Source organism: Epinephelus moara, chromosome 9 (genome assembly GCF_006386435.1).
Source record: "Epinephelus moara isolate mb chromosome 9, YSFRI_EMoa_1.0, whole genome shotgun sequence".
Classification (NCBI taxonomy): domain Eukaryota; kingdom Metazoa; phylum Chordata; class Actinopteri; order Perciformes; family Serranidae; genus Epinephelus; species Epinephelus moara.
This window is the reverse complement of record NC_065514.1, coordinates 6,043,491-6,055,606: the sequence shown is the minus strand read 5'-3', so window position 1 is coordinate 6,055,606 and position 12,116 is coordinate 6,043,491. Positions and strand designations below refer to the sequence as shown.

The window sequence follows — 12,116 nt, the reverse complement described above, 5'->3', positions numbered from 1 at the left end:
AGTATTTCTTTTTAATGCTACTGTGTACTTCCACTCCACAACATCTCCGAGGTACTTTTTACTGCACTACGTTTATCTGATAGCTTTATTTCCAAATATGTTGCTGTTGAATCTTTGTGATAAATTGAAGGGTGAAGTGTTCCTTTATGTGTTGAGAAAATTCTCCTATTTCTTAAGCTAAATAATCTCTTTACAAACCCTCTTGGATCAGCTGGAAAATGCATTGTCACAGAGCTCAAAACAGGGCTGACACCAAGAAATGTTGACTTTGTAGAGACACATGGTTCTCACAGGACAGCCACACTACAAACACATGATGATCTTATAGAACACTGGTACCCAGTGGGGTCCAGATTTCTCCTTAGTCATACTTTAATACATTTGGCGTCATACTTGTATTTGGCCATGTCGTCGAGTTAGTTTGCTGACTCTGTCAAGTAGCTGTCTGTTAGTTAGTCACTCACTCTACAGCAGGGAATGGCACTTCAAAGTAAAAGCTCTGTGCCAAAAATCCTGTGTACTTAAAAATAAAATGTGTTTTTTCAAACTTTAAACGTTTGCGAGTCACTTGCAGTCCATTCAGAATGGACCTGCGACCCATTTTGGGCCACGACCCAGCAGTTGGGAACCACTGATCTTATAGAATATGATGCATGGCACAACCTTAAACACCTACAGCAGTAAAATGACACATACACATTATTGCAGCAGTGATATCAATCCAAAAACATCAGATAGAGAAACACTGAAACATTTTACTGCACAATAAATACTTTTATTTCAAGTACTGAAAGTAAATTCTGCTGATAAGACTCCCAAATACACTTTGTGAGGTTTGAAAGCTGGACTTTAACTTGTAGTGAGAGTATTTTCACAGTGTGGTTTTAGTACTTTTACTGCAGTGAAGGATCTAAATACATCTTCCAATACTGCTCTTAGAAACAAACAGAAATGTAAAAGTTGCGGGGTGTCCGCTGGTCTCCGGAAAACCACGACTTGTCGGCTTTACGTTTCTGTTTGTGTGTTTGATTAATAGAAAAAGATGACATGACACAATGACATGTAGTCACAAGGTATGAAGAACAAAACCCAACATCTGCAAAACGCCAAAATGTAAACATCCACAAAATGTAAAATCTAACGTTGTTTGACATTTAAAATATCGTCAATCCGATTTTCATTCAGACTGTAATTTTACGTTCAACATAGGAGTCCAGTGTCTTTGTGATGTCATGTCGGCATCCGGTGCTCGCTGGGCTGTTTCCCCCGTTGTCAGTCTTTATGCTAAGCTAGGCTAACAGTCTTCAGGCTCTACCTCCACACTTAACAGCTTAACATGGCAGCAATTTTTCCCAAAATGTCAAACTATTTTTCTAAGATGTTGAAATGTACAACAGCCAGGAGGGAAAGAGAGGTCCCATTTAAGAGAGTGTATTAAAACACATGTAAACATATGTTGCACAGGATATATTTTGAAGGCTTTGTATGCTGTATGAACTTTGTGTGTTTGTGTATTTTATTTTTCATGATGGTCACCTTCTAACAGATTTCATACTGAAACTATTCCATATATTTTGTATATTGTAGTTAAAGGATCAGCCTTGTGTTATTTGTTTCTTCCATATTTTTCTTACTGTCAACAAATCCCATGTTTGGACCAAAGCGAACAACGTGTTAGTCCGTCTTTCCAACGTGTTCTCATCCCAACTTGTCAAATATCGCTGCTCTTCAGTGGACTTTCACGTCTAAATGTAACACGCTAGGTACCCTCCTGCGTCTGTTATATTTGTTCCGGGACAGTGTGACAATTTACGCATTGTGTTTTTTCAAGCACACTTCCATTTTCAAAAGAAATGTACAGTGTCTGCTTGTTAAATTCATATAATCTCTATCAAAGTACACTAATGTAGGTAAAGCACCTAATTTTTACTTTTATTTCCTTGTGCAACAGAAGCACATGGTTTGGTTTAGAAAAACAATTTTATAGTTTGGCTCAACATTCACACTGGAAGCGAACAGCAGGCTCATGGGTGAAAGTCCGGGGTTTGTAGGACCAATCCACTTCCCCTCCCACCTGCCTTATAAGGTCTTTCCAGCTCCTTATATTACACACGTGCCAGTGGCGTTATAAACTGACACAACTGATATTGGAAAAGTTGGGAATGAGAATGCACCGGTCTCTCAGTACTCTGTGACTTCCTGTCTGTGGCTTTCAGCTCCAAGCCCATTGGTCCCTCCTGAAAACACCTCAGGAATATGTTGTTTCATTTTGAAAAAGTCTCAGTAATTTCCTAAAAACAGCTGCCCACTGTCAGGAGGAAATAGTGCATTTGTTAGGGACTACTTTCAGTGGCGGATGAATCCACATTTGGTGCTCTAGTTAGTGTTTGTGGCAGCAGGGTGGTGTTTGTGGTATGGTGATCAACATGTCACCCGTTGACACAGTGTGGCTCACTGATGTGTCTTCAACAGCAGTGGAGCTCTACAGCACAGAGGAAGAAGAGATACCAATACGATACGTGTTAGTGGACACATTCACTGTTGGTTTTGGTCTTTTTGTGGGATTTATTAACATTAAGATATCACCAGTAGGGATGGGAATTGATGAGATTTTACTGCCGTTACCGACTCTGCGTATCGGTCTGATTGTTTATTAATTCCTGATCAATTTTCAGTGTGGAAAAACGTACGTCCACACAGGTTTACAGCATCGACACAACTGTTTTATATCTCAGTGCAACTGCATGGTGCTAATGTTATTATAACAGAGGGTATTTCCCCTCAGTAACAGATGTGCTGCTCGGTTGGAAAGCAGTGGCACACAGAGTTAGATACATGGGATTCCTGGAATTAAAGCCCACGTTATGTTGTGTAGAAAGATTTTCTGTGGATTGCAGATGTCTACACCGTTACTTGAAAGTATTTTACACACATTACCAGCAGCACTGTTGTCCCCCTTCTTTATGACATGAAGCCCCACTTGAACCTGTCAACCTGTTGCAACTGTTAGAAAAACATGCCGACATCTATTAAAAGAACTGATAAGCTCGGAGGCATTCAAGTTCAGTGGATTGGGCAATTTGGAACCGGTTCTCAACTCCCATCCCTAATTACTAGACTTATCCCTTAAAGGTCCAGTGTGTAAGATTTAGGGGGATTTAGTGACACCTAGTGGTGAGGATTGCAGATTGCAGCCAGCTAAGACTTCTCCTGAGTAGAATTTTTTTGGTTTTGATGGTTGAGGAGGTTTTTAACGGAAGCCGAATTATCCACAGAGGTCTCTTCCTCTCTAAAACAAACAGACTTGGTGATTTAAACCGCTAAAATCACTGAATAAAGCAGTTTCATGTTAGAAATCAGTATTTCTCCAAAGTAGTTTGGCATGTTGGAGATGGGCAGCTAGCTAGCACCTGCTGATGTGTGCTGGCCTTCTGTCTCTGATAACTTAAAGGGATAGTGCACCCAAAAATTAAAATTCAGCCATTATCTACTCACCCATATGCCGATGGAGGCCCTGGTTAAGTTTTAGAGTCCTCACATCGCTTGCGGAGATCGGCGGGGGGAGCGGCTAGCACACCTAATGGCAGACGGCGCCCTAGACTAACGTCCAAGAACACAAAATTGAATCCACAAAGTATCTCCATACTGCTCATCCGTAGTGATCCAAGTGTGCTGAAGCCCCGACATAAAAAGTTGTTTCGAAAAACGTCATATGAACTCTGTTTTTAGCCTCACTGTAGCCTGTAGCTCTGACTGCTTCTCTGTGCTCCGCGCTCACGTGTGCGCGCTCAGGGTGATCGGTGATGCACGGTCTCTGAAGAGCAGCAGTCTCGTCAGTACTGATGTCCAGATTCTCAAGTGCAGGCATCGCCAATTCCCAGTCTGAGCAGCAAAGACTTTCCTCATCCGTTGGCATTGCTTTGCATTTGAAACAACTACACCACCAGTTTTCCAGTGCTCGACTCCGGTATTCTGCGGCTGGCTGAGGGTTAGGCTCATGAGCTGCGGCGGCTGCTTCGTCCAGTAGCCTGAGTTCCATCCGTCCATCCATTTAGCTACTGTGGTTACTGTTGTCTCCCCCTGCGGCACACGTGTCACGTGATGTAAACACGGGTGAGCAAAGCTCATGCTTTCGCTGGTCTCGTGCAGGCGTGCACACGTGAATGCAGAGCACAGAGAGGCAGTCAGAGCTACAGGCTACAGTGAGGATAAAAACAGAGTTCATATGACATTTTTCGAAACAACTTTTTATGTCGGGGCTGCAGCACACTTGGATCACTACGGATGAGCAGTATGGAGATATTTTGTGGATTCAATTTTGTGTTCTTGGACGTTAGTCTGGGGCGCCGTCTGCCATTAGGTGTGCTAGCCGCTCCCCCCGTCGATCTCCGCAAGGGATGTGAGGACTCTAAAACGTCACAAGGGCCTCCATCGGCATATGGGTGAGTAGATAATGGCTGAATTTCATTTTTGGGTGCACTATCCCTTTAAGATCAAGATGTGCAGGAGGTTTTTACCAGGAGCCTAATTTTCCACAGAGGTCTCTTCCTCTCCAAAATAAACGGACCTGGAGATTTAAACCAGTAAAAGAAACACTGAATAAAGTAGTTTCATGTTAAAAAAATTCAGTGTGTTCTCGACGCTCTTGTCGCGAAGGGGCTGATAAGTGTGGTGGCTGAGAAGAAAATCAAATGGCCCATTTTAAAGCAACAAAGTGTTTGGTTTGTCTGTTCTGGGCTACTGTAGAAACATGGCAGTGCAACATGTTCCGTTTTTCCATTGTCACTCTTGGGTGTGCCGAGTAAAGCCATGCCACGCCAATTTTAGTTTTCATTGTCAGTTTAGTCACGCCGGAGATGGCCCTTCTCAGGAGTAGGTCCAAAAGCTTGCCGCTTGCCCTCAAGTGGGTAGCAGTGACGTCTCGCTGACTGCAGCCAAACCGGGACAACGTCATCACTCAAGACAAGCCATCATCGGTTAAAGACACACCTTCAAGAAGGTAGCCCAGTTGTTATGGAAAGAAAATCCCTGCTGTGCTGGGCTGATGGCCCAAATCAAACCAAGCCAAGCCAGACCAGCCCATGACTGTCGAAAAGGGGTAATGGTGATCTCTGTAGACAAGGACACACTACCCATGTAGATACAAAACGGCTCATTCTAGGTAACAAAAATACAACGATTTTTGTTGTCAGGTGATTATACACTAAGGGAACACACTTATTATGTCATATGTCTGCCAGTATATCCCCCTTAATCCTACACACTGGACCTTTAAAGACTAACGGTAATATGTGGTATTATATTTGTGATTTTACTTTTATGAAATGGTACCAGAAAATGAAAGGAGGCACTTTAATAACTATTCCATTGGTACAGATCAGTCATTGACATTAATGGTGTCATTTCAGAACTCTTACAACCATCCTCCATCATTAACTCTTTAATCTGTCCATGTATTACTCACATCCTGCTCTCTTTTAATCCTCCTCTTATGTCTCTCAAACTCTCATGTTGTCGCCATTAAACATTCCCTGTCTGTCGCTTCTCTTTATCTCCATTCATCTCTCCTCCCATGTTCTCTTTTCTCTACATCCAGGAGCCTCAGACTACTGTTATCCATAATCCAATAGATGGGACCAAGGTACATCCTCCTCCCCTCCCTCCATCTCCTTGTCTATTCCATTCCTCACCCTGGTCTCCACTCCGTTTCTCTATCTGTGTGGGTTAAGCTGTATTTGGAGAAAGCGGTATTTTTTTGTTGAATATCTTTCTCTCTGTGTGCATCTATGTGTGTGTTTCTGCATGACAGAGCTGGAGGGAGTGTGGAGCTGTGGATCCTGTGAGCTGTTTGGTTGTCTTATACTGCCCCTCTGTGTTCAGATAGACGGAGCTCAGTGGTTCTCGCTGCCAGCTGAGCAATCCGTGTGTGTCAGCAGATTAACCCCTCATCATCCCACTGTTCAGACTGTGTGTAACAGTGGCTAAATCGTCATGTGCTGTGACAGTCGTGTGTGTCCGTCAACACCGAGGCGGCTCAATCCATAGATGGGATTGTGCCAGTGTGCTGCTGAGTCACACGTACAGCTGTGTCTGTGCCGTGGTTATTTTGGCAAAATCGTGGTGTTAAGATTCAGTCGGTGGCTGAAACTTGTGTGTGTGCATGCATTTGTGTGTGTGTGAGAGCGAGTGTGTGTATCAGCGCTCGTGGGTGTATTCATGATTTAATTTTTTTTGGTGATTAACGTTTTTGTCTGTGCACTTTGCAGGAATCATCTGACAGCAGCAACACCACTATTGAGGATGAAGACGTGAAAGGTGGGTTACAAACACACACACACACACACACACACACACACACACACACATAGGCCTAATCTACACGTACACAGGTATTTCTAAACCTCTGTGCTGGCGATGGCCATTACCGAAGACATAATGTTTTCGGGTCATCCGTCCCATTCTTGTGACATCGATATCTCAAGGACGTCTTCAATGAATGTCTTCAAGTTTGGCACAAACGTGCACTCAGGCTCAACGATGAACTGATTATTATTTGGTGGTCAAAGGTCACTGTAACCTCACAAAACAAAACATGTTTTTGGCCATAACTCAGGAACTCATGAGCTAATTATGACAAAACTTCACACAAATGTTTAGTAAGATAAAAGTGATGAAGTGGTGACATTTTATATCCAAAAGGTCAAAGGTCAGCTTCACTGTGACATCATAATGTTCCTCATAAACATTTATCTGGCCATTACTTAACGTCATTTCTCAGGAACAGAAGAGGAGACATTTGGTCTCTATTTTAATTTACTATTTTAACTATTTTAATCTACCTCATCAAAGTAATGTAATTTATTACATTTAATAACCTTCTGATAACTTTTCCAACAAATGTTTTAAAACTGAGTGAGAAAGCTGAAAAATGTCAAGAAAGGGGCCGTGCTAAAAGAAGATAAAAGAAGATCCTGCACAGAATGAATGTTATTTTCTTCATATAAACATTTTACTGACAAGAATATGTTTGGATGTTACGCCTTTGTAATCACCAACATTTTGTGTAGTAGTTGTAACTGAATAATGCTGTTTTCTTAGTAACAGTATCTGAATACAAGTACTTTTATTTTGTTTTTTACGTACATGTGAAAAAGGTTCGTGTAACTTTATTACTTTGTGTAGCTTTAGTGTTGGGGTTATATCGCCACCTGCTGGATTGGCACGGTCTTGAAAACACTTCAGTTGTGTTCTTGCATTTTCATTTGGATAGACAGACATTTGGACTTTTTTTAAGAGTCCTTACATGGATAGATTTTCTTTTAATGGGAAACAAAAGAGGGAAACCCTGGTTTTTAAAAATGCCCATCTAGCCTATGTCTGGACGAGGCATTAGGCCTCTTCTCTTAACACCAAAACTAGTTTCCAACAACATATCTTAACAAACCGAGGTCTTGTAATCTTTAAATCTTTATGACTGAACAGCCTGAACCCTCTGCCATGTTGTACGGTGGCCCTGAGAGCTCAACTGCAAGTGCAAAAAGCATAATCAAATACAGAAACATGCTGCAAGTAGCACAGATGAACAGAAGCTGTTGCCAGGGAACACCAAAAAGTGACACACACGGTTGAAATTAATCTAGAAGTTGAAGTTATTCTCTTATTCTCTTCTACACACAGTTAACTGTGAAACAGTCTCCTTGTCGCTCTGGTTTCTGGTCCTGCACCTCCAGGTTGTTGAACCAGACCTCAACATTTATTTATCGGGGCTGTTTCTCCTAAAGAAACGGTCGCTTTGTTCCTGTTAAATATTTCAAAATAATCATGTTTGCAGCAGCCCTGCCACCCTTAACAGGATAAGTGGTTACAGACAATGAAGGAATGTTTGCAGCAGTGTTCAGATGGAAAAACAAACACCTGAAAAACAAAACCCCAAATTATCTGTGCACCTCCAGAGTAATGTAAATAAATCAGTTGTTTTTCTTTATTTTTGTTTCTTGTAATTTGGGTAAACTGAGCTTTAAAGTAAAATATTGAACGGAGGACAACACTGTGATGCTGCTACTTTTACATAATATGGAGCCTTTGTTTAGTTTTTTTTTCTTGAGGGGGAAGACAGAGGAAGGCAAGATGAGTTTATTTATAACACATTTCAACATCAAGGCAATTAATAGTGCTTTATATATATATGTAGTACAAAAGAAACACATTATGAAAAGACGTTTAAATACAATTAAAGAGTCATTAAAGATCAAGAAAATAGAAATAAAAACTAGACAAGACAGGTGTAATATTGCGAATGTCTTTCCAACTTCAGATCCCATCTGAAAACACACATTTTTGATTTGATGGTGACACACATATTGAGACTTGCACTGATGAAGATTTTATGATGATTTTACACCTAATATTTAGGATTTTGCTCTAGTCATTTTATTAACTTTTATCGTATATTACAGAATTGTTTGATTTGTGTTTTTTAACTCTGTCTTGTAAGGTGTCCTTAAATACTTTGAAAGGCACTTTTAAATAAAATGCATTATTATTATTATTAAAAAAAACAAGAATTAAAGTTGTTTTTCCAGGTCTTTGCAAACCTGTCATTTCGTGTGGAAAAAATGTGTGTAATTATGATAAAAAATGTTCCCGTGACTCTCTTGAGTGCATCAACAACTTTAATCCTCGTAGTAAAGGAGCAGTTTCCTACTTTTACACATTGATGTCAGCACAAATGCACTTAAGCAGAATTTGGAGAGTAAGTTGGGTGAAGAGATAGACAATGAGATGTGGGAGGAGAGTTTTGAAAATGTGCATAAATGTTCCGTTAACTCGGGACGCAATCTGATATAATTTAAAACAGTGCATCAGCTACTCCAAAGACAGATAAGATTCTTCCTCCTCTGCAGTCGGTGTAAAGAGGCAGACAGGTCATTGACACACTCTCTTTGGACTTGTTGGAAGTTGTTCAGTTATTGGAAGAGTACTGGGAACCTGACCCACTAGTTTCGGGGAGTTTGTTCCAGATATGTGGAGCATACAAACTAAACACTGCTTCTCCGTGTTTAGTCTGGACTCTGGAGACAGAGAGCAGACCTGTCCCAGAGGTCTGGATGGTTGATAATGTAGCAGAGGAGCAGAAATGACTATAAACATTCAGTGCTTTATAAACCAACAGTTGCTGAAATCAGTTCATGGACTGGCAGTGTAAAGACCTGAGGACTGGTCTCAGCGAGGACTCGAGCTGCAGATATGTGAAGGTTAAAGACAGACAGAGGCACAAGATAAAATAAACAACCAAAACAAAGACAGCATGAGACTCAGGGAGAGAGGGAGGGAGGGAGGGAAGGAGGGACAGAGAGAGGGAGGGAGTCAATCAGAGCGAGCTAAGCCTCTCAGTGTCGGGAGGAAGCGAGGGGAGAAGGACACAGTAAATCTCATCTAAAGCGCTGGGACAAGAATAGCGTGATGAGCTCAAGCAGCCTCACATGCGAGGCAGAGATATGATGGATGATGGATGGAGGTAGAGAGCGGCGCGGCGTCTAGACGCAGCAGGAGACTTTTTTATATTGTTTTAAAACAGAAGGTGGACATGTAGGCGAGGGTCAGCACTCCTTTCTGCATGGGAGTAGTTTTAATGTGTGCAGCAGTAGCATGGAGGAGATTGTACTGACCTACAATGAGTAACAAGCTCTCAGGTGAGTTCATCCTCGCTGTGTGTGTTAATGGATGAGTTTTTAGTTTAACGCAGGAGAGCACTGTGGCGTCAGCATAAGGTTAAACTGTCCCAATGACATTCTTTTCTCTCCGCAGCTCGCAAACAGGAGATCATAAAGATCACGGAGCAGCTCATTGAAGCTGTCAACAATGGAGACTTTGAGGCGTACGCGTGAGTCCACCTCTTCTTCACAGCTTGTGGGAAAAGTCTGGTTTCAGCCTGTAAAGTGAACGCTAAAGCTCTCCATCAGCCACAGAGCAGCACTAATCTGACTGACATACAGTACAGTTGTGTTTTATCCCCCTCACTGCAGAACAATTAAGAATAATGCTTTGGCAGATTGAGTGATGCAGGGGAGGGGAGCACTGGGTTAAGTGCGTGCGCTCTGATGGAAGCCCATTTACACCAGGAGGAAGGACAATGGATGAAAAGTCATGCATGGTGAATTAAAATGGAAATACTGAGCAGAAATGTCAGTCAAAATCTGTAGTTAATAACTCAAAAATAATGACACAGTAAAAGCTTTGACACAGTCGAGATCACAAAATCCTAAATCTAAATTGTGATAGCAAGCCAAACCGTTGATTTAAATCAGAATATTGACATACTAAGTCAGAATTATAAGAAAAAAATGACCAGGCTGACTCAAGTTTGACTTATTAAATAACATTTTGAGTTTCTAAGCTCCAATTATGACAAACTTAGTCAAAAATAATGAGTTACGTTGTCAAAATTAATGAATACAAACTTAAATTTACAAGATGCTAAGTCAGAATTATGAGACAGTAGGTCCAAATTGAGAGCTGTAAAGTCAGAATTACTGAGTCAACATTATAAGTTATTCCATAAATCAAACCTTTGAGTTACTGAGTCAAAGCTATGAGATACTACGTCAGAGCTTGAAGCTACTGAGGGGAAGTTTTAAGATCGTAAATTAAGAATTCTTCCTCTACGTTCTTCATGAATTAAAGTAAACAGAGATCAGGTTAAACAACAGCAAAACATTCTCACACAACTCATTCAAGTCTCATTTATCCAGTCGTGTGCTCAGTAAAGAGAGAAGTGTGAAGAGATGAACAGTCTGTGTGTTAATGTGTGATCTATAAATATAAAACAACTTCCACAAACACAAAAAAAAGATTTGTAAACTCACAAAACTGTTTTGCAAATATAAAACACAGCTGCAAATACACTGACAAATTAATTTACAAATGAATGAAAAGCATTTGTGATTATCTTTCTAACATTTACAACTTTCCAACAGGTGTTTGTGAATCTCAGTTTACATTTTGCTTTTTTTTTCTTGTATTTGCGACTGCTTTTTATATTTGCAGAATAGTTTGTGAGTTTACAAATCTTTTTTGTATTCGTGGAATATGTACAGACTACACATTAACACACAGGTTGTCGATCTCCTCACACAAATATTATTGAGACAAATCTATTTTTGACCAGTACTTTATGCATTTTTGCTTAAACCTAAAAATATAAAACCCTTACACCTACAAACCCTGAGTGTTCCTATGCACGCACATGCATTCCACGCGTGTGCATTAGTCTGTTTTTACTGGTGGGTTTTAAATCCTAACACTTTTGCAAAAATGCCTGTGTTTGGGAATTACTGAGCATACAACTGTATAAATGGGACTGGGATTATGCTGCACGAATTGTGCCAGAGTTTGTTAAGAGATGTTTTGATGTAGTTTTACTCTTGTTTAATGTGGTTCCCGTTAGTTCAATTCATGAATAATGTTCGTCTTTTTGGATTCTGCATGTAAGAAAAACAAAGTGTTCTTCACAAATTAAATGTAACACAAGGTGAGTAATTTATTTTTTAAAAAATGGTCATTTTGCAGGAGAATTACTTGAAGTTATTAAGTCAAAATTCTTAGATACAAAGTCAGAAGTGAGTAATAAAGTCGACACTGAGTCTAGCAGTTAGCAGTAACTGTGAAACAAAAAAGCAGAAGTTATATAGTTATGTGCCTGTTATTTTACCAATAAAGAGTGGTTGTAGCATGTCAGTGACCTTTCCATTTGATTCCTGGTGTCCAAATTATATTAAAAATGTGGGTTTATTTGTCTTTGTATGTTGTCTGGTTCAGGAGTCATAAAAGTCAGCGTTTTTCGCCATTAGCGTGGACATCAGTTCAAGATGGCCGCCAAACAAACCCCATGGGCCATGAGTTGACCTTGGCAACGAGAAAAAATCTTAAAGGGAAATTTCGGTTTATTTCAACCTGTCTCCTATCGTCCTAAATTTGTTTCAAGTGACTAGTGACATAAAAATAATAGTTAGCATGTTAGCCGTTAGCCTAGATACAGCCGGGGCGCATAGTAGCGTCAGACCTGTTAAAACGTAAGTGAACGGGCAACCTTCAAGTGCAAAGTTAGTCCACTAAAC

The 12,116-nt window shown here is 40.5% G+C and overlaps 1 protein-coding gene across 7 annotated transcripts in view; it reads left to right on the top strand.

The window, feature by feature from the left end:
* LOC126395195 (calcium/calmodulin-dependent protein kinase type II subunit beta) overlaps nucleotides 1–12,116 on the top strand; it is an 84,526-nt gene that overhangs the window by 64,993 nt on the left and 7,417 nt on the right. For 4 of the 7 annotated variants that reach the window (XM_050052455.1, XM_050052453.1, XM_050052454.1 and 1 more), the window contains 2 exons: nucleotides 6,267–6,315; nucleotides 9,808–9,883. In XM_050052455.1, the coding sequence (XP_049908412.1) occupies nucleotides 6,267–6,315; nucleotides 9,808–9,883 (125 nt within the window). Of the gene's footprint in view, nucleotides 1–5,596; nucleotides 5,642–6,266; nucleotides 6,316–9,807; nucleotides 9,884–12,116 lie in introns of all 7 variants that reach the window. The other 3 variants (XM_050052451.1, XM_050052449.1, XM_050052450.1) reach the window with 1 other exon arrangement.